Source organism: Neovison vison, chromosome 9 (genome assembly GCF_020171115.1).
Source record: "Neovison vison isolate M4711 chromosome 9, ASM_NN_V1, whole genome shotgun sequence".
NCBI classification, from domain to species: domain Eukaryota; kingdom Metazoa; phylum Chordata; class Mammalia; order Carnivora; family Mustelidae; genus Neogale; species Neogale vison.
This window is the reverse complement of record NC_058099.1, coordinates 19,060,705-19,086,952: the sequence shown is the minus strand read 5'-3', so window position 1 is coordinate 19,086,952 and position 26,248 is coordinate 19,060,705. Positions and strand designations below refer to the sequence as shown.

Here is a 26,248-nt window from a genome sequence, read left to right as displayed (position 1 = left end):
ATGCTCCCACTCAGCTATCCACAAGGTATGCTCTGTTCTTCCCTCCTTCAAGACCTTCCCAAATACTACCTCCTCAGAGAAGTCCATCCTGACGACCCCACCTAAAATTACAACCCCTACCCGTGCCCCACCCCCGCCCCCGCTTTATTTTTATTGTTCTCCTCTACTTCCTTTGCCCAGCAACCAGGATGTAATCCCTGAAACATAAATCAGATAATCTCTCTCCCCAGCTCCTCACCCTCCTGGGTCTTTCCATTTTCCCTGGAGAAAATTCCAAAGTCTGCACTCATTGTGCCTCATGACCGGGCCCTTACTTGCTACTCCTCCAGCAGGATGGGGTGCTTCCTACCCCAGGGCCTTGGCACTCACTGCTCTCCTTGCCCTCCACAGACTCACGTCCTCACTTTGTTTAGCTCTGACCTCAATAAGGCCTTCCTGGACCAGCCCAGTCTAAAACAGCACCCCTTCCCCCCCCCATCTAACCCCTGGCCATGCTTCATTTTTCTGCATAAGACATACCACTGCCTGATGCTATAGTATTGATTTGCTTCTTGTTCATCTCTCCCATTAGGATAAAAACTGCTCAAAGGGGGCGCCTGGGTGACTCAGTGGGTTAAAGCCTCTGCCTTCAGCTCAGGTCATGATCCCAGGGTCCTGGGGTCAAGCCCCACATCGGGCTCTGTGCACAGCAGAGAGCCTGCCTCAGCCCCCCTCTCTGCCTGCCTCTCTGCCTACTTGTGATCTCTGTCTGTCAAATAAATTTTAAAAACTGCTCAAAGGCAGCACTTAGGACCACCTAGTCCCACTCTATCTATCCTCAGTGTTTAGGACGGGGGCTGCTTGATAAATACTTACAAAGCAAATGAATCCGCGAATGGATCGATGGGTGAATGAATTCATCAATCACTCAGGCTGGCATGGAGGAGGCCCGAGCAGACAGAGAATGAGGCAGGCCAACTACTAGATCACCGTGGAGAGTGGTCATGGTGGCCTAGATTGGGGCGGAGGCAGTGGGTCGGGACAGAGGGGTCCCCTGACCACAGAGGTCCTCAGGAGGCCTGTGTGGTGCAGATGGAACGTGCTACCTTCTGCCTGCATGCACAGGCTGCCAGGTCACTCCACACTGATCCCCATCCCAAATGATGCTCCTGGAGCCTTGAACTTTCTGGGCAGGCAAGAGGCACGTCATCACAAAGACCCGTCATGCGAGCCCTCCAGGGAGGCATTCGGCCCTCCCGGCTCGCAGCCTTTCATACCCAGGCCTCTGGGTCCCAGGCTGGGACGCCTGCCTCATTTTACCACCAAAGCTGAGGCTTCCATGCAAACCTCAGGATTCCGACTGTCTCCAGCCCCGTCGCCTGCACACTGGCTCCCGGGAAGATGCTGCCGGCAGCGTCAGGCGCTCAAAGACCGTAGGGGATCCTTGGGAGGTGGCGTGATGTCCTCCCGCCCACTAAGTGGCACCACTCCTGGCTTCGCTGAGATCACACCCAGCTCTGCCACTCACAGCCAAGAGACGGAAGACAAACCACGGATCTGCACGGTGCTGACTTCCCCACCTGCAGAATGGGGTCACGGCAGTCCCTCTCTCCCGGGGCTGATGCAGTAACACCTGCCAGGTGCTCAGGCAGGAGGGGCCTCTGCCACACTCAGTGTAGCCACTGCCACCTGTCTCTGGATTCAAGCTGCAGGCACCTGGGGGGACTTGGGTGACAGTCCACGGCGGCACCAAAGACCTGGGTTTCTGTCCTGTTCTGGTACATTTGGAGCTTTGGGCACTCAGTCAGTCAACAAGCATTTATCCGGCAGCCTTGACTCATGGGGAATAAATGGTATGCAGGTCTTTGTGTCCCCAACACCCCTCCCAGGGCCATGCACACAGCAGGTGCCACACACTTTCACTCAGGACCACTGATGTGGCCGGCAGTGGTAACTGGGCACCTGGGAGGGAGAGAGGAAGGATCCAGAGCCCTGACAACACAAGCAGTTCTCTGGCACAGAGGGCAGAGTGGGTGGGGCTTTATCTCAGAGAGAGCAGAGGACGAGCCACAAACTGGGGAGGCCCTCTGCGGGGCGTTTTACTTGACGCGCTCTCCCCTTTGAGTCTCTGCGAGAGGCAGCCCCTGGGATCCTCACAGATTTTACATTTAAGCTCAGAGAGGGATGTGACCTGTCCAAGACCACACGGACGTTCTACAGCGGGTTTCGAACCCAGGTGGGGGTGGTCCCAAAGCCCACGCAGCACTACCCTGACCCCAGAATTGGACAGTCCCAACAGTGCCCCTCACTGGCACGGAACAGTACGGCCATCCCTGGCCCCTGGCCTCAGCCCATCCTCGCTACAATAGCATCCTGGAACCAAGTCGGAAAGCAGGGATGGAAAGTCAGGAGGGTGAGGGTTGGGGGGCGGGGGACATAAATATCCAGCCCTGGGAGGAAGGCCCGAAGTGGAGCAAACGGCAGACGGGTCAGAGCCCGGCCCTGCCAGACTCCATCTGCCAAATCCAGACGGCTCAGGAGCCCCGAGTCCCCGAGCCATGTTCCTCGTGCGTCTGAAATAGCTACAGACAGCAGGCTAAGAACCCCGGGGACGCGTCAGCACAAACGCTCGAGGAACAGGCTTCGAGACGAGGATCAAGGTCGGAGCTCACGCAGGAGCCGGCCTGCGCCTCCTGGCCTCCTCATCGTGCCCACCCCCACCCTGCTGACGGCTTGGGCCACCCCCCAATTCCGGCACCCGCTGAGGCGGACCGGCTGCAGGTTTAGACTCAGTGGCTCCACTAGCTCTCTAGACGAGGCCGTTCATCCGTTCTACAGCTGAGGTCACTGAGGCTCAGAGAAGGGAGGCCACCTGCCCAAGGCCACACAGCAAGGATGAGGCGGGAAGCAGAGCTGTGTTCAAGGTCTGACTCTGTTATTCCGACTGCTTGCCACAAGAGCCAGGACTCCCTCAGGACCGGCTGCTCCCCCCATCTCCTTCCTCCTGAAATCAGCGACGGTTCAGAAAATTCCCTTCCTCTTAGGGAAAAGACCTTTTTTTTGTCTGAGTTGGCCCAGTCAGGGCCCGGATACCCCAAGAGTCTGGTCCGAGGGAACCGTGGGGCCAAAATAAAGTGAAATGATGGCGGGCAGTCCCCGGTGCGGACCCCTGCCAGGTGGACTCGAGATTCGGGAGGTGGTGATGCTTCTAGGCGATTGCTGGTCCAGCTGTCGCCTCAGCAGAATGAGGCCCCCCCCTTCCCTCCACCTCGCTCCAGCCCAATTCCCTGGTTCCTCCTTCCTCCCCTCCTTACAACAACGGAAGGCTCTTACATAAAGGTGCTATTTTCAGCTCTTTGTTCTTCTGGCTTCTTTACTCTGATGTCAGGACATCAGGCTCCCCCCAACACTGCCCCTAAATGCACCAGAGGCCTGAGTCTAGGGGCCCCCCATTCTGTAGATGGGAAAGTTCCCAGAAGGTCATCATGGAGATTTCTGCCCAAGGAACACAGGAGGGAAAGCTGAGGGGAGTGGGTGTGAGAGAGGAGAACAGAAGGACGATGGGAGGGAGAGGTGGAGAGCAGAGGAGAGGAAAGGGCTGGAGCTGGGGGACAGGAGCCATCGCCCCAGGAAGGTCAGGGTGGGGGAGGGGACCTTCTAGGTGGAGCCAGAGTCCTGGCATTCCTGGACTGGGGGGCAGTGGGGCTGCCTGGAGTAAAGTGGGCAGGACTGGGGTTCCAAAAGGATCAAGGAACCAGTCCCTGGGCCAATGGCCACGCTGGTGGAGACAGGCCTGCTCTGGAGCTCTCTAAGCAAGGGGTGGGGCTGGAAGTCTGGCAGCTGGCAGGGAAGGGCAGAGCGGTGTGGGTCCCCAAACGGAGGGCTGCAGCCACACTCATTGGCGTGGCTGAGACCACGGGAACTGCCCCAGTTCTGGGCTGGCTCTGGACACTTTTTTACCCGCTGTCCGCTCTCCTGCCATCATGTTTGCCCGCCAAACCACAGAGGTCCTCAGGAGGCCTGTGTGGTGCAGATGGGACGTGCTACCTTCTGCCTGCATGCGTCACCCTCCCAATGCTCTCAGGAAAAGGACTTCATTCCGTGGACAGAGAGTGTGACAGGCGCTGGAGAGCCGGGCTCCAGGAGGGATGCGGTGACCCCAAGAACCCAGCTGAGGGAAAACACTGCCTCTCGCTTTCCGTGACCCTCCACTCCACATGACACATTTCCTCCCTTATAAACGGAGGCGACAGCCCAGCAGAATTGGCAGCACCCGAGACACTGTTGCCGACTGAGGTCCCAGGTCTCTCCCAGTTGCTGTAGGTGCTACCGAACCCCACGTGGGCTCACCCCGGCTTCACACTCACAGCCTCGCTGACCCACTATCGGACCTTGCTACGGTGCGAGCTCATCAGGAAGCACATGGTTTCCAAATTGCTCTGGAATTTTGAAAATGGCATTCTGCTGTATAATTTGGGTTTTTGGGTAACCCAATGATGTATTTTCTTTTAAATACTTAAGGCTGTTCTTTTGAGAAGGGGTGCCGGGGTTTGCCAGCCTGCCGGAGGGGTGCGTGGCACAGGGAAGGTGAAGACCGCTGTCTTAGGTCAATGCTTCGTCTGACCCCCCGCACCCCCCGCCGTGTTATAACCAGGAGACTGCGGGCTCCGGAGGAGCAGGGCTGGCCTCCGTGGAATTGGTTCTGACTGCGGGAAACAGCTTCCAACCCTCCCAAGTGCCCACAGGGAGGCAAACACGCCGCAAAGGGCTGGCGGGCTGAGGCCAAGCTGCAGCCGCCCCGAGGCTCACTGACGCCTCTGCTGGATTTATGGCTCTGAGGATGCAGGGCGCTCGTGCGGAGGCCTCTTAGCTGGGAATGGGCTGTTCTTAAGCAGAAAAATGAGCTCCAGCCTTGCTGTGCCCTAATCTTGGCCCCGAGCGGCTTCCTGGGGCAGGGGCTGCAGAGCTAGTCTGCCCAGCCACAGGCTTGTAGCTACCCAGACTGTAGCAGTAGCCTCGCCAAGTCACTCCATCTACCTGTGTCCACCGAGCTCTCTCCACACACAGGGGAAGCATTTTAAAAGATACAGACAAGGGGCGCCTGGGTGGCTCAGTGGGTTAAAGCCTCTGCCTTCGGCTCAGGATCTCTGCCATGGTCTCAGGATCCTGGGATCGAGCCCGACATCGGGCTCTCTGCTCAGCAGGGAGCCTGCTTCCTTCTCTCTCTCTGCCTGCCTCTCTGCCTACTTGTGATCTCTGTCAAATAAATAAATAAAATCTTAAAAAAAAAAAAAGATACAGACAAGATCTTGTCAATTCCTGCCTGAAGACGTTCAGTGGTGTTCCACAGTTTCAGGGTTAAGCCCGAGTCCCTGGCGCTTCCTGCTGCTACGCCTGCACCCTCTCCCCTTCACTCCTGGCACTCTGGTGCTCCTGACTTCCCACAGTTCCTTCCAGGGACCACAAGCCTTGAGCTCAGGGCCTTTGCATGTGCCAATTTGGCCTCCTCAGCTCCTTGCCTGGTGGATTGCCCATTTGATGCCAATGACCTCAGATCTCAGCTCCAACATCCCCTCCCTGACAGCCCGCGTTGGTCAGGGCCCCGGTCCTTAACCTGCTTCTCAGGGTGTGAATTAGGTAGGTGGTCTGACCTGAGGCTGCCTCCCCAGCAGGACTTGCTAAGCTCCCAGGCAGCAGGTGCTGTTGTCTCAGAGCCAGGGATGGGGGACAAGGAGGGGTGCTCAGCAAATGCTCGCCACAGGACTGGCTGATGTATGCGTCAGTAATTGGGCTCCTTCCTGCTCCTCTCCTGCGGGAGGGCTCGCCCAGCAAAGGACCCTCTACACCCAACCAGGCTGGACCAAAGGCACAACACAGGAGGTGGGAGAAGGTCCTCTGATCATTTTCTCCCTGTTTCTGGGAAAAGCTGCCTTCACAGTTAGGGGTCCCTGCAGCCGGAAGAGCCCGAGACCGGCCTGAGCTTCTCCACCCTCCTTTCGCCCCAGGATTTTCCCTCTTTAGACGAGGAGAAAGGCATAGAGACCATAAGGGAGAACCGTGCTGACAGCCACACTTCTCACCTTACTGCCTAGGGGCAGGGACAACAGGGTTTTAGAGCTGCCCCCCACCCCAGCATGCCTTGGCAGGCCCAGGGAGCCCCCTTTCCAGGCACACGAGAGGCTTTGAGTGTGAACCTCTCAATTCCAGGTGGAAAGGGGTTGAGGTTAAGGCGGGGCAGTTCCAGCTGCCGCCCCTGACCTCAACGGCACCTGCTTCATAGGTACAAGGCTGACCTTGGCCTCTGCAACCTCTTTTCCTCCGAAATCCTCCGCAGTGCCCTTTGCCAGTCTTCAGAGTATCAACAGAATGGGCTCGCAAGTACTCCACGCCTGCAAGTCCACTCCTGAGCTCACTCATGAATTTTCATGACAACCCAGAGGACTCAAGGCTCCCAAAGCTTCAGTCATCTGTCCAAGGTGTGACCGCTACCACTTGGGAGAGCCAGCCCCAGCTGCAGGGCTCCCCAACCCGTTTGCTTAAGCCCCTCTGCCCCAGGCTGACTTGTACCCCACGAAGAACCCAATTAATGGTAGGAAAGCCTTGCTTCTGCTCAGCTCTCGCGGCTGACCTCCGAAGGGGAGGGGAATGACATTGTCTGGAGGCAGGAAAAATTCCCAGGGCCAGCCCTCTATTAGACAAATGGAAAAGAAACACTATTTGTCAACGGAGGAAGGCTGCATCTGATCTCCTTTGATCGATTTTGTCTGGTTTAAGGGAAAACGGCTGCAGAATGAGCCACGTTTAACCCACGATTGCGAACTGCAGAGCGTGGCCCCCAGAATTCGGGCTAAATGGAAACTGGTTCCATCTGGGGCATCTGGGTCACGGGAGCCAGCCCTCTGCCGCTCTGCCCGCCCGGATGGCAGCGCCAAGGACATTTTCCTACCATGTGGGAGGTAGAAGGTTAGGAGGCTGGGATATGAGAAGATAACCCTGTGTGGCTAGGGAAGGCAGATTCATTTCAGTTTCTGCTCCACATTTCCTGGGCCCCAACTCACTTCCAGAGCCTGGGCTGGCACTGGGCAGACAGACAGGAGAAAGACGTGCTCCCTGCCTGGTCCCTGGTCCCTCCTGTTTCCCAGGGAAGACAAACTCAGAAGAGGTGAGAGCCATGTGACAGGCGTTTGAACACAGTCAGGAAAGCAGGTGAGCTCCATGAGGGACAGGATCTGGGTCACAAGAAAGAAATGCTTTGGGTTATTGTCCATCCAGATTTGGGGGTTCAGCATCACTTGCAGCAAAAGCTCACGGACATGGGCTGGGGTTGCAGACCAGTGCCTGTCACTTGGTGGCGAGTAGATAACTACCGGATCCTGACTCTACCACTCACTAGCTGAGTGCCCTGGACCAGGTCGCTTTTGTCTCTGACTTTGGTGTTCTTCCCTGTGCAATGGGGATCATGGTGGTACCTGCCACTCCTAGTTACTGGGAAAGTCAAAGAACATACAGGTGGAAAGCATTATCACAGTGCCACGAAGAATTCTCAACAAACGCCAACAACGACGATTATTAAGAAAGGCCCCTGTCGTTTATATGGGCCAGGCCCTGGGCTGGACATGAGGGATTCATTGTTGATTCCAGACACAATCACTGCTGTGGTCAGGCGGAGTAGCCAGCCAAGCTTGTAAACATTCTTAGAATATAATGAGACAAGAGTCAGGACAATGGGACGCTCAGGGGGCTGGAGGAGCCGTAGGGAAGTCAGAGAATCATGGAAGCCTTCTGGGAAGAGGTGGCATGTGAGCGTAGGGCTCATGCCCACAGAGGAGAGAGCAGGCCATGTGAAGTGGGAAAGAGAAGACTCCAGACAGAGCTCACAGCGTATGAAAGCACAAGAGGTCTCTCAACAGCTCCACAGCACAGAAATGATCATCCCCAGGTTACAGACCCTAAAACTGAGCTCAGAAAGGTAAAATCCCTTTCTGAGGTCACACAGCAAGGAAGTAGCAGGGCTGGGGTTTAAGCGGAAGGCCACCTCACCCCAAAGCCTGGGGAAACCTGATGGACCGGCCAACAGGAGGGACAGTGAGCACCAAGAAGAATCCCAGTTCCCACCAGGGCCGGGTACAGACATAAGGGGGTGGCAGGAAGAGCCACGGCCCCCTACCTCCACCCCGGCTAAGGGACTCCCACGGCCCCGCCCGGCAGGAAGGACGGTACCTCCATCAGGTCTATAAGCCACAGCAGCCGCTCCTGGGGAGGAAGGGTGGGCAAAAGGCAAAAAGAAAAATACATCAAATAAATATTAGGGATGGGGCGGGTTGAGCAGCTACCCCTCTGCCCAACATGCACACATGCACACACACAGAGAAAGGCAAAAATGAACACGGTTCTCTAAGATCCCTTTTCTGTTTCCTCCAGACACTTGGGGCGGGCGGAAAGGAGGGATGAAGAAAAAAGGTCCCGTTGCCGCAACCAGCACTCCTTCTTGGTAACTGCCTCCTCGAAGGAAACCAGGGGTTGCCGCGGTTCTGCAGAAATGACACCTGTCCTTGAGAAGGGCTGTCAGAAGACGGCTATGCACTGTGAGGCAACCCTGGGACTTCCCAGCTGGTGAGGCTGGGATTGTCACTCCCATTGGGTAGGTGGAAAAACAGGGGCCCGGGGAAGAGAAGTGACATGTCCAAGGTCACACCTGCTAATGGCAGGCAGAGCCTGAAGGAGGACCTTATTCAAAAACCTGGATCAGAGGAAACTTGCATGGTGGAGAGCCCCAAGCCTTATGCCGGCAGCGAAGTTCTGAGTCGGAGGGATGGGCCCCACGCTGTGCATGTGAGGACGCTGGAGGCAGGATAAGAGTGAAGCAGAGGAGCAGAGCCTCAATCCAGTGCTTTCCAGAAGCCTCCAAGTGGCTGCAAGGCCCTGGGTGCAAATCCTCAAGGTGATTTTCTCCAGCCAGGTTGGGGGAAGTCAGGAAGAGTTGAGGCTCCACCTGTCCTCAGGGTCTGGGCAGTATTTCTGGGATGCTGGTACCAACAGGGAGGTCACTCCTCGTTTAATCCTCCCTGGGCATCCTAATGCTAGGCATAGCAGCATCGCTGTCCCAGTGCAAGTGGGGAAACTGAGGCATTGGGCAGTGAAGCATGGGGCTGAGACCGGTGGGGGCCAACTCTTCTTAGGTTTGGGGGAGACCCCTGGGCTGGGCAAGGTCATGGCAGGCCAGCGCTGAGCTGGACATAATATTTATCTTGACTGCCATCAGAGCCTTGGGCAAAGACCTTGGGCCATTCTACTCATGGGGAAACTAAGGCTCAGAGAAGCCGGGGGTTAGACCTAAATCTCCTCCCTCTCAAGCTAGAACACACCCCATCCCCCCACTGGATCTTTCATCCCCGATTCTAGAGAGACCATTCCAGAATTACAGCCTGCCGTCCCCCAGGTTTCAGAGCTGTGGCTTATGGCTCCTGAAGACCCACATGGGCATGTCTAAGGCCAGTCTCAGTGGAGCTGGACCCTGAGAGAAACGGCCCCTCGGCTAGGTCCCTACAGCCTGAAGTAAACTCATCACCAGCGTGCCGCCACAGAGCCAAAAACTCACAGCCCCAGGTGGGGAACACCCTCTGGCCTGCCCCAGAGGTGACCTGCCCATCCCCCGAAGCATGACGTGGTCTCCACTGCAGCCAGAGCCCTAGAAGAATGCCTGGCAGCTGTCTGGGCCCCCCAGGAAAGGACAAGGACTCCTGCAGAGGAAGGGGACTCAGAACAGTAGGGGTGGAAGACAGAGACATAGAAGTTCCCCAGAAACTCAGCTCCCCAGAGCTAAGAAGAAACGCAAGTTGTCTGCAAAAGCAAGGGCGCTGCCCCAGGGCTGTTTCCTGCTGGCCACAAGCTCACTGGTGCCCACTAACTCCCGGCCGGCATCCTCAGACACCGCCGTGTGGCCGGAGCTCTGCTGCTCCAGCTGGACAACTGAGTGCATCTGCCCCAAGTCTTCTGAGATTCCCCCTGTAAGGTCTCCCAGTTCAGCATCTGGGAGCAGCAGGGCTTGAGAAATACGGCTCTGCCTTGCCCTTTCCCCCGGAGAGTGGTGGTGATAAGCGGTCTTGGAGGGGAGGGCGTGAGACAGGCCCGCTCTCCTGACCTCCGACCCAGCTCTTCCTGCCACACGGACAGGGATGACTGGTTCCCCAACCAAGCCGCAAGGCATTTCCTTTGCTCCTTCTTTGCGATGGTCTCCTGAAATTAATTTGCCTCTGAGCATCCTGGGGGGCAGAACCCAGGAGGGACCGCATGCTTTTCAGGGGCGGCTGGGGAGTCTGGGAGAAAGTCGGGGGTCTCTAAAGACAAGGGGGTGTCTCGGGGAAGATCCCATCATGATGTCCCCATGAAGGCACAGCCACGACTTCTGGTGGGGTCCTCCCATGGACTGTTACTGTTTTTTCTCTTTACCTGTGTTTTTCACCTTTCTCCCCAAGCCCGCCCCCCACAGACCCGGAGCCCAAGAGGCAGGGCACATCTGCCTTGTTCACTAGCTGTCTCCTAGCGCCTTGCTGGGCACGCATCAGGCATTCGACAACAATAAGGTTTTTCCAAAGGAAGAAACTGAAGCTCAGAAAGGCAAGGGACAGAGCTGGTAAGGGGTGGCACTGAGATTCACGCCTAGATCCGTCTCACGGCAAAGACTGGACTTTGACGCCCCACCCCCGCTGGCCGCAAAGCCAGGGACGGGGCAGGGGCAGCTCACCCTGGCCGAGCTGACGGTGGTGGAGGTGCCATGGCTGCCTGTGGATGAGCCCGTGTCGCTGTAGGAGACCATGGAGTAGGTGTCCCCGGCCCCAGGGCCCGGGGGCTGCCGGGCCTTCATGGACTCGATCTCCCGCCTCAGCACCAGGTGGTCGAAGCGGTCCAGGTCTTGCGGGGAGATGGTGCCCCTCACCTCAGACAGGAGCGAGAACTGGGGAGGGGGACAAAGAGGGGACTCAGCCGGAGGTCCACCAGTAGGGGGACCCATCCCCTGCTACGCCAAATCACCCGCGTGCCAACTTGACCTCTGGCCTCTCCCTCCTTAACCCCCTGGGGCTCCGCACTGTCCTAGGGGAAGTCAAGCACCGCCACAGCCCGGAAGCTGGGCCAGCCTCACTGACACCTGCCTCCCTCTCCCCGTCCTTGCTCGCATCTCAGCCAGTACACACGACTGCAGCTCCCCGAACGCTCCGGGAAGCCCGTGGCTGCCCTCCCACCCGGAATGGCCTTCCCTCCTTCTCCACATATCCCGCTTCCTCTATTAAACCTTCCCACACGCCTCTGCTCTCAAGAGGTTTAATCCCTTCTTCCTTTGTGCAGCTTCTGGACCCCAGACCTCCTCCAGCCTGGCTCTCAAAGCGGCCAGCACCAGCGGCTTGTGGCAGGCTCCCACCCACAGATGTGTGGCCTGCACAGGCCCGGGGCGAGGCCCGGGCATCGCTTTTAAGAGCAATCCCGACGATTCTAGATGTATGCTCAGTATCCACAGCCACATTGCTAGGGCCCACATCACAGGGGACTTCCATAGACGATTTCCCCAGGAGTCTGGGGGCTGCCTTCCCTGGGACGGGGGCACCTTGGTAACCGTTCTCCGCCCAGGGCCACTTCCGCCGGACTCTTTGTGGGTGCGCAGGAAAGGAGTGGGGGACACAGGGAGGAGGCAGAGCCCTCGGGAGCCGCCGCCTTGCCCACGGAGGGGCTCGGATCACCTTGGCGTGGGTGTTGAGCAGCTCAAACAGGGCCATGACCAGGGCCTCCACGGAGACGCTGCCGCCGCGGTACTCGTCCAGATAGTAGGCCATGGTGGCGCGTTCCTGCTCGTTCAGCAAGTGCCGGGCCTGCTCCTCCAGCAGCAGGCGCGTCTGGTTCCCCAGGCTGCTCAGGGTCACCTGGGAGCCGGCTGGCCCCTTGTAGAATCCCGGCTGAAAGACAGGAAATACAGGTCGCCGGGAATTCCGAAGGGCTCTGGGGTCACGTGGCAGGGCCATGCCAGGGACCACAGTGCGGGGGCGGGGGTCCCCTCCGTGGCCTTGGTCTGCGCCGTGCACCCGCAGGGGGGCCCGGGTCCGTTTTCAGACTGTGCAGGCTTGTGCGTTCGCAAAGGGCTTCACGCCCTCCACAGCCACGTTCACGTGGCCTCTCTCAGCTCCCCTAACCGTTCAGAGTTGAGCTCTCATTATGGTTTCCGATTTATTCTCTAGGTTTCAGGGCCTCCCTTGGTAAATCGGGAGTAATGGTAACTTTACTTCCAAGACAGAGCACAGATCCGCACACCCTCCTCCCTCCCCCCTCCACTGCCTCTGGCATCATCCGGGCTGTGGCCAAGGTGCTGCTGGTGTCCCCTCTGTGTCTCCCATCACCTACGCGGAGTTGCTGAGGTGATCTGGTCAAAACAGACATCACCCCATGGTCTCCCATTGTTTTAGGTTAGAAGTCAAACCTCTTAGGCAGCCCCCAAAGCCCCGTGGGACCCAGTGATCCCACCTGTTGTCATCTGTTCCCAGCTCCTGCTCGCTCACCACCCCCACCCAGCAAGCTCTCCTTGCGGCCGCAGGGCTCTCGCACAGGCTGTGCCCTCCGACTAGACCATCCCTTCCCACCACCCCGCGCCGGACTCCGATGTGGTTAATTCTTTTTAACACTCAGTGCCCAGTCCAAGCATCATGTCACCACGTCAGAGAGCCTCCACACTCCCCTCTGCCTCTCACCCCGCCTAAATCGGATGTCCCATCGGTTGCTCTCTCTGACGCTATCGAGCCCGGCCCGGTGGCACCAAACGTCTTCTGTGATTAGATAGGTGGGCAGGTTTGTTCTTCCTGTGTGTCTCCTTCACTAGGCATAATCTCCATGGGAGCAGGGATCTGATCAGTTCTGTTCAATGCCACCATCCCCGGGGCCAGATGTGTGAGGAATGAAGGACGGATGGACAGTCAGTGGACTGCCCAAACAAAATGAGATCACGCACATGAGCGGTTCTGCAACCCCCTCACCGCCCCCACGGGGATGTATATGGAAGCCGAAGACAGCCATGGATGGGGACTGCCCTACCTTGTTTGTCCCTTCCGTGGGAAGATCCCCAGGAAATCTATGGAGAAAGATAAATGTGTTCAGCGGTGTGACTGAGCAGTTCGGACAGACGCGAGCAAGGGAGAGGCTGATCTGGAGCGGGAGGAGAGAGCCCTGGCCTCATCCCACTGGGGCGGTTCAAGGGGACGTGACCACCTGGACAGCTGAGCAGCTTCTGGCCTCCCAGTGGAGCCTGTGGGCAGCACTTCTCCACTCACACATTTGCTTCCAACCCTACAGGCCCAGGCAGGTAACACCAGGACAGGAGACAATAACCCATGGCCTCGGGGTCTGGCCAACCCTAGGGAGGGGGAAGACTGGGGCAAACTGGAGGCTCAGGGCGGCAACTGGCAGGTGCAGCTCAGCTCCAGCCCAATTTCTTGAAAAAACATGCACTCAAGCCACCAGAATTCCTTATTTTAAAGCAGCAGCCAGAAATCCAGGGTTTTTTTTTAGTTTTTCATTTCTTTCCATGGGAAACTTGATGCCTTTTTAAATGCTGGAAACTAACTAAAACATTTATGATACCGCGCTGGCGAGAGGGGAGAGGGGAGGCAAGGAAGGGAGAGGGATGCTCTGGGTGGACCTGGCCCGGGAGGCCACCAGCCAGGCTCAGACGCCTGCTGGAAATCCAAAGGGGACACATGACCCTCTCAGCAACACTGCAGCCGTCAGCAGCTGTAGCCACTTCATGACTCCCAAGACCCTTTTCCTCAGGGAACTCACAGGGTCCTCATCCCCAGAGTGGGATGGGGGCCTGGGTGAGGAGCCCCACTTTCAGACAAAGGACCTAAGGGCCCAAGATTAAGTTAACTGATTTGCGCGAGATAAAGAACGAGAGAAGGTGACGGTGCGGCTCGGGTTCCCACGGGGAACAGGCCGGGAGACGGGAAGGGACGTGCCCGAGGTCATGCCCACAGTCGCAAGGGACCTTGGGATGGGGAAGGCAGGCTCTCAGAATCGTTACGGATCCGGGAGTGGTGAGGGGACGGGAGGGGGCATCACAGGCTTTCAGAGATGGCCCTGCGGTCCTGGGGCCCGGAGGGAGGGGTGCAGCCAGACCCTGCCAGGTTCGTGCTGGTGTCCCCAATCCGGGAACTGGCAATCCACTTGGTCTCGTCCACCGTGGTGCGGGCGTGGGGCAGCCTCCCGATGTCCTTCACCGTCAGGATGAGGTGCTGCGAAGACTTGAGCAGCCGGACTGCCTCGTCGTGCAGGATGTTGAGAAAGCTCCGCCCGTTCACCTCCAGAATCTGGTCCCCAACCTGCAGAGACCACCAAATGACACGGTCACCTGGGTGGCTTGCAGGACACTGACTCATGCCCGAGGCTTTAGAGCCCCGATCCCAGTCTGCCGAGAAGGTCACTGAGGCTCAGAGAGGTTATGTGGATGCCTGTGAGTCACAGAGCAAGTCAATGGCAGAGCCAACCGTCCAGTCCCCAGCCTGAGCCCATGCTCCTGTTACTAAAAAGGGCCACCTCCCCTCGGCCTAGCAGTGGTCTAGAGAGGTGGGTCTACAACAAGATTCTCCAAGGGTCCCCTTATCTAGACAGCAACAGCCACCTGGGAGCAACTTTTTGGGGGTGACTGAGGGGGGAGGGCATGGGGAGAGATGCGAAGGTGTGCTTCCATGATGGCCCTTTTATGCTTCTACAGGGTTGAAATTTTTACCGCAAGCATGCACACATTTCCTTGAAATGCAAACAATATTTTCATTGACTCAAGGAAAGAAGCAGTAAGTGAGAAAACTGGTCTCCCAATAAAGCAATAACATATCACCTGGATTCTTGCAATTCTCAGGCAGTTTTATTTTGTAATGTAAAAACACTTTTTTTTTTTAAGTGAAAGGATGAAAAAATAAAAGGAAAAAAGGAGCCTTCCCATAAAAATAAAACTGTGACAGAATTACACGAAGCTGGAAGGGAGGATGCCTCAGAGTGAGATGGGGCGGCCGACAGACTGCCCGCATGGTTCCCCTCAGAGGAGGGTCTGCTTCTCTTCCTTGCTCTTCCAGGAGGGGGCACTGAGCTCGCGGCAGGGAAGGGCTGCCCAGGGCTTCTCCCCACTGTGGCCTTGAGGGGCAGCCTCATAATGCCAGTCGTCCCTGCCTGCTTTTCCTTCTCCCCAGCTTCCCAGCCTGCCGATGGCTCAGGAGCAACCCCCAGAGGGTTTTCCTGGCATTTTTTCCAAAGCAGAATTTGGAAAAGGTGAGCCGCAAGGGGTATTTGGAAGAAAGAACATATGAATGAAGATGTGTGGATGAGATGGAGAATCAGAACCCTGGGCCCCAGTTGCTCGTCTTTCCTTTCCTTGGGGCCTCGCCGGCAGGTGGGGGAATTTCCAGTAAAGAAAGCAAACTCAGACTTCGTTTACCGCACACCTAGCAGGTGCCCGCTCCGGGCAGGGATGCCATGCTGGGCACGACAGCCCTGATTCTGCTCTCATGCTGCCCATGCTCAAGAGTGGGCTTAGATTTATGCTGTGATTGGGTTTTCCCACTCTGTGTCCCAGGGCCCAGCGCACAGTGGGAACTCCACAAAAATCCACTGCATGAATGAGAAGTCAGACCCCTGTTCCTTGCACCAGGAGCATCTCTGCCGCAGCCAGTGGGGACCAAAACATAGCACCAGCCTGGGGCCCCAAGTTTCAAGCCACTATTACTGGACACTGAATGTGTGCCGAGTACCTGGTTTGTCCCTTTACATGTATTTTTTCCTTCTTTGATAGCCACAACATCCTGCAAAGGAGGTATCTTTGCTCTCCACTCTGCCAGAGAGAAAACGGAGGCTCAGAGAGGTTAAGTGAATAGTATGCAGTCACAAAGCCTGTGAAGAGGACAGCTAGGAGACAGACCCAGGTCAGCACGGCCCCACAGGCCTCCTGCTTTCTGCTACTGAGTTGTTTTTAGGAGCTCTGCCTGGGGACACATGGGGCATCACTTCAGACCCGGCATGTCCAAAGCCACTATCCTGTCATCGCTCCTAGTCCTGTCCATGGCACCCAGATCTGAAAACTTGCCCCATCACCAACTCTGCCTTTATGCCCCCTGGTAACCCTCCAGGAGGTCTCACCCAGTCTTCACCCTCCACACCCCCGTGGCCCCCCAACCTGGGTCTCCTCCTCCTCCTCCTCACATCGAGATTCCTGAGCTGGGATCTCCTCTGTGCTGAGGATGGAGGGCACCTCCTGCCAGGCCCCTGCACCCCCGTCAGGACACGGCCTCCCGTGTGCCAGTAGTTTCTGCGCTCTGCCTGGCCCGAACCCACTCTGCAGCCCCCACAGTTCTGGGCTGCAGGCAGCCTGCAACTCCCCCCCTACCCCGCCCCAACCCGTCTGCTCAGGGGCTCTGCTTCCTCCGCATCTCTCCCAAGAGCTTTGGCTTTTGTTAAGCGAAGGGAATCAGTTTTAACCTTCCCCACACACTTTACTTCCATCCCAGCAGTTTAATGAAAGGAACCAGCATCTGAGAGACCGGATATGTCAGGGCACCCTCTGGGGCTCAAGCCTCTCCCTCCAGGCCCTGGAGGGTGGGAGGTGGGGAAGCTGGGGGAGGGACAGCTCAATTCCACCAGCATCTACCTGGCCCACCAAAGAGACTGGGCGGGGAGAATCGGTTGTTTACCTGGAACTTAAAAGGACACCCTGTATTTGGATTTGCTAAATCTGACAACGTGGGGTGGGGCGGTGTCAGTAACCAAGAAGGGCAATGGTTTTTTGTTTGTTTGTTTGTTTTTGGGGGAGCGGGGCACGGTGGTTTCCAAACTCCGGTTACGTCCAGGCCCAGAGCCTGCTGCGGGCATGTCTGCAGTCTCAGTGCTAAGGGCCCTGAAGCCTCAAGGCTGCTAGGCTCCTCAGTTTCCCTTCACGCCTGCTGAATAAGTACATCTCTGCTGGATTTGTGGGAAGCACCGTGGGGTTCGCGTGCAGCCCACCTGGGGAGCAGGCCTGAAACAGAAGTCACGCTTGGGAAACCCGCTCTGAACAGGGGTGTGTGAGCCCATCTTCTCAATGTCCTTCCAATCTTCTCCTTTCTCCTTCTCCCAGCGTCTGTTTTAAAACCCAGGTTCTAGACAGGGTTGGCTTTGGGCCCCCACGCAGCCGCGCACAGCATCGGAGTTGGTCTGAGACGCTCCTGGCTCTCTGAGTCCAGTTCTCTCCTCTGCTCGCCGGAAGGGGGGTCTGCACGCTCACCGCCATTCAGAGTCCATAAGCCCCAACAAACAAACCCGGTGTCTCCCCGCTGATCAGAGCCCCGTGTGACGTGCGGGGTGAGGAGTCCCATCCCTACGGTGCATCAGAAAGAAGACTTTGGTTCTGCAGCCAGGCAACCGGGAAGTAGGGGCGGTGTGGCCCTGCTCTGCTCTTGAGCACACTCCGAGTCTTGGTGTTCTGTCTGTAAAATGGGCTCGATGCTACCAGCAAGGCCCAGGAGGCCGCAAAAATCCCATGGGACCACCGGCACAAGAGAGGCTTCTGACAGCTTTTCATTCACTTCCCTTCCCAAAGGAGGGGACAGGTTCTGAGATGTCATGTGACTTGCTCGAGGTCACATGGGATGGGAAAAACAGAGCTAGAGCTTGACCCCGGCTGTTTGCACATTCTTCACGCAGTTCTCACCTTGATCCTGCCGTGTCCTGGCTCGAGGGAGACATTCAGTAAATGGTGAAGAGAAGGGAGACACCCATCCTCCCCCACCCCCCGACCTGCCCCTTTCCCTGGGTCTGGGCGATGTGAAGTTTGAGGTGGCAATGTTTACAGGCCTCGACTGAGCTCTTTCCCCTCAAGACGAAGAATTCAACGTGTTTGATCCTTTCTCTGCAGCTAGCCTGGAGTTAGACAATGTGCATAGACAAGGCAACGAGTAGGAAGGCAAAGATGCTATGACCGCCAGGGTCCCCCAAAGTCTCCTACAGATGGGGAGACTGAGGCCCAGACCGCACAGGGCGACTGCTCTTGCATAGAGTGAGACCATGGCAAAGCCCAGCCTCCAAGGCTTCCGGAGCAAGAAGGCACCCACACCACCCTGAGCTCAGCAGGACACGATCCCCTGGAGAAAGGAGAGACAGATGCAGTGTGAGCGAGTCTCCAGTATTGCTCCGCCTGCGAACAGGATGCTGATGGGGAGGACACGGAAGGATAAATGAATAAGGGTGGCTTTATTTAATTTATCACCATGGGCATCCTATTTATCATCGTGATGGAGGAGCTGGGGGGGGTGGAGGACCATAGGAATGCTCTTTATTTTAAGGGAGAAGAAAGACACCCCCCACCCCCGTCATCTGCAGCCCATCAAGTGACAGGCTCAGATCTGGGAAACTCTGAGGGTCTGACCCCAGTGGTATGACCCTGAGTAGCTGCCCCACCCTCTCTGTGCCTCTCTTACCTTCCCTGGGAAGTGGGGATAGCATCAGTGCCTACCCTTGTGGGTTTCAGGACTGAATGGCTTACTATTAACTCGCCATTGTAGCCCCAGTGCCTAAAACAGCATCTGGCACATGGTAGATGCCCAGTGAACATTTACTGAATGGACAGGTATAAAGCAGGTGAAACAGTATCTACAGTATCCAGTAAGTGCTCAATAAATGTTAGCTGCATTTTTGAGAAGCCATGCTAACGTGGCTGAAGTGATCCCTTCCTCTGAGACCCTCAAAGCCATACCCTATCTTTTCACCTGCCTCCTACTCAGGCCCTGCCTTCAGCTTCCAATGGGTCACATTTTCACCACCTCCATGAAGTACCTACCATTACCCCATTTTACAGATGAGAAGACAGAGGCCAGGAAGCGAAGTGAGCAGAGCTGGGATTTAGCCTTCGTTCTCCCAGCCCACAGAGCCCCTGCTCAAGCCAGGCACAGCTTTTTAAAGAAAAAACCAGCCTACCCTTCTGGCTCCCATCTCTCAGCCCCATGCTTTGTGCCATGCACACAGTAGGTGCTCTATTCCTGCCTGGTGGAGGGAACCGAAAACAAATGAGCCAAAAGAACTCATGGTAGGATGGGAGTAGTTGAGCTCCCTTCCAAGAGGCAGTCAGTAGAGAGCCCTGCCAACAATTCAATCTGTACTGAGCTGAGATACAGGAGTCCAACCCCTTGGGACATGCATCCCAGTGCCAGTCATGGGGCAAGATACAACCCCCCCAGTCCATGAAAGCACTTTCGGGGCCTTCTTCACTGGCTTCCCCAGCCTTTATCGAAATGGCTTTTGTAGCTTCAAATGAAGACCCCCTCCCCCACTGTAGCATTACCACAATGAAAATTCAAATTCTACTAAAGGATTTTATTGCAATTATAAATCTTTAATAGTCTTCCATGTCAGGTATGAAACTTGAATAGGCTTTGGTGTGTTTTTTTTTGGTACAAGTGAGCAATGCAGTTTTAATGAGACAACATTAGTTTTTTCCAACAGTTCAGAAGTCAGTAAACCTTGTCCACATTAAAAACAAAACAAAACAGAAAAAAAAAGGATCAAGATAAATGGTAAGGAGGCTCCTGAAGCAAGCAAGCCAACTCCGGGCTGGGCCAGGCGGTGAGCTCTTCACACCAGCCTCTGGTTTAGCGCTCTCATAGGGCAGGACCCCCACCAGAAATACCACGGACGGAACTGGCAGAGGCGATGTATGCTCACTTTAGGTCCTCCACCTCCTTCTGGTACCTTCTCCTGACACTAGTTCAGCTGCTGTTAGCACCTGCTTACTCTCTTTGGGACGTGGGCCAGACCTCAAGGAGGGGCTGCTCTGAGCCCACGTCACCAGTGGGAAAACAGAGGCCAGAAAGGGGAAGGGACGCACCCAAGGTCCTAATCTGCTTGAAAGTCAGAGCTAGGGTGGAAAAACCACTCTGGAGTGCTTTCATCCAAGTAAACCTATCAGCTCAATCGCAAAGGTCAGACCCAGGCGGTGTACCAGGTTTCCATCCCACACTGAGTGCCTCTCGGGGCCGGTTATCTCCCACAACTGAGCTCTAGGCTTACGCAGCACCGCACGAGGCATGGAATGCAATATCTAAAAAGTAGGATTATTTTTTAGATGAGGGTAGCGAGACTGGAGAGGTGAAGTCCTTGCCCAAGGACGCCCAGCAAGCAAGCTGCACAGCAGGATTTGAACCCAGCCCAGCTGCTATTCTGAGCCCCAGACTTACATGTGTCCACCCCACATTTCCACTCAGATACTTAAAGGCCCTTGCAACCAGTGCTGCCCAAAAGAACTTCCTGCGATAATGCAGATAGTCTCTATCTGGACTGTCTGACATAGTAGCCATCATTTAAATTAGATTACCTGAATTTAGAATTTACAAAAAATAAAAATGCATTTCCCTCCTAGCACTAGCTTCATTTCCATCGGCACGTGAGTGTGGTGGCTGCCATATTGAACGGGACAGCTCTCCATGCCCGCGCTGACCTTCTCCAGGGCTCTACCCCCAGCGCTCAGTCCCCAAACCTCCAAACTTAATAGGCCCATCATCCTCCCCCTCCAGAACAGTCTCTAATCCTGCGACCAGGTCCTGGCCACCGAGGACCCTCGCCTGGACGACTGTCATGGCTGCCAACCCGCCTCCCTGCTCCCACCGTCAGCGTCCTCTTTCACACTCTGCTCTGATGGGTCATTTTATGTGTCAGCTTGCCTGGGCTCACAGATGCCCACATAGCGGGGAAACCACTCTTTCTGGGCGTGTCTGTGAGGGTGTTCAGGAAGACATTAGTATCTGGATTGGTCGACTGAGTAATGAAGGTTGCCCTCAGCAATGTGGACAACAGTGGACACTCCACTGAGGGCCTGAAGAGAACAAGAAGGCAGAGAAAGGCAGAATCCACTCTCTGCGGAAGTGGAGATGGCTATCTTCTCCTGTCCCAGAAGGCAGAGCTGCTGGTTCTCAGGCCCTAGGACTCAGACTGAAATTTACATCACCAGCCCCTGATTTTTGAGTCTTCAGACTTGGACTCACATAATCTGCTCCCCTGGTTCAGGCCTTTGGACTTGGGCTGAATGACACCACCAGCCTTCCTGAGTCTCCAGCTTGCAGGTGGCAGATGGTAGGATTTCTCTGTCCCCAGAATCACATGGGTCAACTCCTATAATAAATTTCATTTCTATCTTCCTACCTATTTCTATCACCTACCTATCTACCTACCTACCTCTATCTACCTACCTCCCTGCCTACTTCTCTCTCTCTCCTATTGGTTCTGTTTCTCTGGAGAAACCCTAACTAATATACCTCTCTATGTAGCAAAGGGATCAATTTAAATTTTATTTTTTCAAGATTTTATTTATTTGAGAGAGAAAGCAAGATGAGCAGAGAGCAGGGGCAAAGGGAGAGGAAGAAGCAGACTCCCCGCTGAGCAGAGCTGGCTGTAGGACTCTATCCCAGGACCTTGGGATGGTGACCTGAGCTGAAGGCAGACGATTCACTGAATGAACCACCTAGGAGCCCACAAAGGGATCAACTGAAACTGCAAATCTGATCTTCTCATACCTTCCTTAAAACTCCTCACTGAGTTTTAAGATCCTTTACCTAGCCTGAGAGGGGTCTTAGCTCATTAATCTATCTCACACTTCTCTCCCCCAGCATTTTCTGATCCATCCACACTTGTTATCTCTCAGTTCTATGAGCAGATGGAGCCTCTGGTCACCTCAGGACCTTTGCATATGCTGTTTCTCTGCCCAAAAGATTTTTTCCCCTCCATTCCCTCCCTGAATAACTCTTATTTGACCTTCAGATCTCCACTCAATAGACACTTCTTCCAGGAAGCCTTCTTTGACCTATCCCTCCCAAGGCAGGTCTATTTGGTCCCCACCCAGAGCACCAGGCCGCACGCCCCACAGCTCTTACCAGGGCTTGAGATCGTGCTGAGCTGTAAGCACGGAGATGGAGATCCGGGCCAGTGAGCTGCATCCGCCTTGCACGGCATGTGAGCGGCACCTGACAATGCCTGACAGCCTCAGTGAACAAATGAGTGAACAGTTCAGTGAACGACGAGCAAACATACACACAAGCAGGCTAGTCTCTTGCCATTTCTGGTTTCCGCCGACAGGCAGGAGACATTTCCCATTTCTGTAAAGGTTGAGTTTGACAAGACCAGGCATGTAGGGAGCTGGGCGCTTGCAGGCAGCCCTGTGCACCGTGGCAGCAAAGAACGTCCATTTTTCTTTTTTTTTCAATCAAATGGAAGGCAAAGAGGTAAAAACAAAAATCGCTACTTGGTTTCATCTGGAATTACACTGTGGGAAACGGTGCACACTTACTCAGTCCCTCATTCTAGAAGACAGAACATGGGGTAAGGACTTGAGATGTCACAGTCCTGAGGCCTCTCAGGACCCAGCCCTATCACCTGCTTCGGGCCGCTCCACGGACCTGCAAGCATCAGAGTTGCTAAGTTCAAGCCCACAGCCTTCATGCACAACATGTGCTGGCAGGGAAAGCCCTGTTTACAGCAACAGAAGAGAGGAGATGCTTCAAAATAAATGGAACAAGAAGCATGTAACACGTGGGTGATGAGAACTTGAAACACTCGAAATGAACTTGACAGAGAGAAAAAAATCCCCCTGTTCCTGGAAAGGATTCAGCATCCCTAGGATGTCAGTTCTCATTCAGTGGAAAGTGGAACATTATCCCAATGAGGACACAAACAAGCATTTGTTGGGGAAGCTAATATAAAAGTCCATGTGAAAAAAAATAAGCCTGTAGGAAACTTCAGTGCGTGTAACTCAGTGTGAAAAGGCTACACACGGAACGTTCCAGCTCTAGAACATTCCGGAAAAGGCAAACTATGGAGACAGAATAAAGATCCAAGTTGCCAGGGGTCCAGAGAAGGAGAGAGGGATGATAAGGGAAACACTGGGGATTTGCCAGGCAGAGGTCACCCTAAAGTAAACTAAGAATTAAAAAAAAATTTTTTTTAATATTTTATTTATTTATATGTCAGAGAGAGACAGAGAGAGAGAAAGAACAAGCAGGAGCAATGGAAGACAGAGGGGAAGCAGACTTCCCACTGAGCAGGGAGCCGGATGTGGGACTCAATCCCAGGACACCAGGATCATGACCTTAGCCCAAGGCAGAGGCCTAACCAACTGAGCCACCCAGGCACCTCAAAAAGTAGCAATTTAAATAGCAATGACAACAGTAATACTGTATCAATACTGGCTGGGCACTGTAATAAGTGTGCCACACCTAAAATATTAATAATAGGGGGAGTGGTTCTGGGAAGGCCTTGGGAGGGGAGGCACATATAGGAATGCTATACTTTCTGCTCAGTCTTTCTGTTAATCTGAAATTGCTCTAAAGAGGAGTCTATTAATTTTTACAGAAAACAAAACAAAACAAAACAAAACAAAATGCAAAAATGGCTGTGAAAACCTGATACAGGATGGCTATAAGACCACATGCCAAATAAAATCTGCTCTAAGCCTCTATAATTCGGAGGGTGGGGCACGGACTCCTGAGTAGAGAAACAGACAAGAGAACAGACCAGAAAGAATCCCATGGACGCAGGGGAGGGAGTCTATGATAAAAGTGACATCGCAAATCTCCGTGGCAAAGCTGGATTTTTTGATACTTAGTACAAGGAAATTATGTTGCCATTGGAAAAGAGATAAAACTGGATCTATATCTCATACCCTAAAGAAGAATAAATGCCAAACAGATCAGAGCTCTAAAGGGAAAAATGCACCAGGGGTATTAGAAGGAAAAAAGTGGGTACAATGTTCTGTATCTTAAGATTAAGGAAAGTTTTTCTAAAGAGCTCAGAATTCACAAAAGAAAGGATTGATAATTAAACCAAATGATGATTAAAAAAAAAAAAACTTTTCACACTGAAAAGACAACTTCAAAAGCAAAGTCAAAAAGAAAATGACAACCAGGGAGAAAAAGAAACATCTGTAATATAGATCACAGATAAGGGGCTAATTAGCCCTTATATATAAAGAATTCTTAAATTATAGGGGGAAAAAATCCAAAGTTCTCATTGCAGAAGAACAATGAAAGACATGAACAAGTTACAGATATTAAAACTGGTCCTTTGGGGTGCCTGGGTGGCTCAGTGGGTTGAGCCTCTGCCTTCGGCTCGGGTCATGGTCCCAGGGTCCTGGGATAGAGCCCCTCATCAGGCTCTCTGCTCAGGGGGAAGCCTGCTTCCTCCTCTCTCTCTGCCTGCCTCTCTGCCTACTTGTGATCTCTCTCTCTCTGTCAAATAAATAAATAAAAAATCTTTAAAAAAGAACAACTTGTCCTTAGTCCTACGTAAAAAAGATGTTTAACGTTACTTACAAAGAAAACTGTAAGACAAAGCTACATCAAGATACCGTCCTCTTGGGGGCGCCTGGTGGTTCAGTTGGTGAAGCATCTGCCTTTGGCTCAAGTCATGATCTCAGGGTCCTGGGATAGAGCCCTGAATTGGGCTCCCTGCTCGGTCCTGATCTACCAGGGTCCTGGGATGGAGCCCCGCATCTGGCTCCCTGCTCCGCGGGGAGGCTGCTTCTCCCTTTCCCTCTGCCTGACGCTCCCCCTGACCTCTATCTCTCTCAAATAAATTGATTAAATTAAAATACTACAAAATAATCTCACACCTATTGGACTGGAAACAGTTAAAAACCTGACAGCACCTGTCTGGTGAGCCGTGGGGAAGCGTCTGGGCTTGCTCCTGTGAGCAGGGGGAATGCAGGTCAAGCAACACCCAACTGAGCACTAGTGACCAAACTACGTATGTATTTACCATTTGACCCAGAATTTACCCTGAAGACACACTTCCAAAAGTGAAAAAATGCATATGCATGTAGTTACCCTTGCAGCGCTGTCTGTCTTTGTGAAATACTGAGAACATCCGAAGTGCGGGCACAGAGGAGAGGGGCTGAACGAGGCACAGATGCAGCTGCCCCGGGGGTGGGGGTGGGGAAGCTAGGCAGCTGTGGAAGAGAAGCACAAGGACTTTTGGGCGCTGACATGCAGGAGTTGCCAGGCTAAGCAATTCTGGAAAAACTTAAGTGCAAAAGAATCTCAACAGCATCCTACCTTTCGGATAAGAAAGGAGGATGGATGTATATGGGTATTTGCCTATTTTTGCACAAAGAAACAGTGACAGAACACAGCCTGGGGGAGTTAGTGACCTCCCAGGAGCTGGTGGGAATGGGTAGGAAGGATAGTGGGTTGGGGGGAAGAAGGAGTACCCTGAGTATACATCTTTGGGTATAGCTTTGATATTTCAGTTCCTCAAAAAGTAAAATTAAATCAGCAAAGATGGGGGAAACCCTACTGAATGCCAGCAGAAACAAATGAACCCATGTCCCATGGATAACAGAACCCAGCAGAAGAAGAAACACAGGGTGCCTGGGTGGCTTGGTCGTTAAGCATCTGCCTTTGGCTTAAGTCATGATCTCAGGGTCCTGGGATCGAGCCCCGAATCGGGCTCCCTGTTCGGTGGGGAGTCTGCTTCTCCCTCTGCCCCTCTCCCCTGCTCATTCTCTCTCTGTTGCTCTCTCAAATAAATAAAATCTTAAAAAAGAAAAGAAAATCACCCAAGTAACACAGTCCTTTGCCTATAATCCCTCAATTTAGAGACAAAAAGTAGCAGACACTCCGCCGAGGAGGTTTACTTTGCACAGGGCACACATGGGGGCAATGCTAAGACCACTCTTTTGTCTCATAAGGTTGGGCAAATGAGTAAACACTGAACCATCTGGAGGAGAACCGATCATCTCCCAAGGGCCAGCACGATGCTGGGGGTACGTACGCACTGTATTCGTTTCCTATACAAAGTATAGGTGAAAAACTTACCCCCAAGTTAACGGCTTAAAAGCTCACAAATATATTATCCTACAGTTCTCACAAAGTCCAACACGGATCTCACTGGGCTAAGATCAAGATGTCAGCAGGGCTGTGTCCCTTCCTGGACAATCCATTTTTTTGCCTTTTCCAGCTTCTGGAGGCCACCCTCCTTCCTTGGCTGGTGGTCCCATTCCTCCATCTCCAGGTCCAGCCTCCTCCAGCCTAGTCCTCCTCCCATGGCCGGCCATCTCTCTAGTTCTCTCTTCTGACTTCCTCCCCAACTTTTAAGAACACTCATGACTCCACTGGGCCCACCTGGATCATTTAGGATCCCTCCCTCTTCTATCTGAAGGTCAGCTGATGAGAAATCGTCATTCCCCTTTGTCCTATAACCTAACATAGTCACAGGCTCTGGGGAATAGGCAGCA

The 26,248-nt window shown here is 54.2% G+C and overlaps 1 protein-coding gene across 2 annotated transcripts in view; it reads right to left on the bottom strand.

The window, feature by feature from the left end:
• Positions 1 to 26,248, bottom strand: part of WHRN (whirlin) — an 88,566-nt gene that overhangs the window by 6,861 nt on the left and 55,457 nt on the right. Inside the window, exons 4-8 of one of the 2 annotated variants that reach the window (XM_044265057.1) lie at positions 14,131 to 14,333; positions 13,051 to 13,087; positions 11,712 to 11,924; positions 10,724 to 10,933; positions 7,038 to 7,208 (exon numbers count right to left, since the gene is read on the bottom strand). In XM_044265057.1, coding sequence (XP_044120992.1) covers positions 7,038 to 7,208; positions 10,724 to 10,933; positions 11,712 to 11,924; positions 13,051 to 13,087; positions 14,131 to 14,333 — 834 coding nt within the window. The remainder of the gene's footprint in view (positions 1 to 7,037; positions 7,209 to 10,723; positions 10,934 to 11,711; positions 11,925 to 13,050; positions 13,088 to 14,130; positions 14,334 to 26,248) is intronic. The other variant, XM_044265058.1, reaches the window with a different exon arrangement.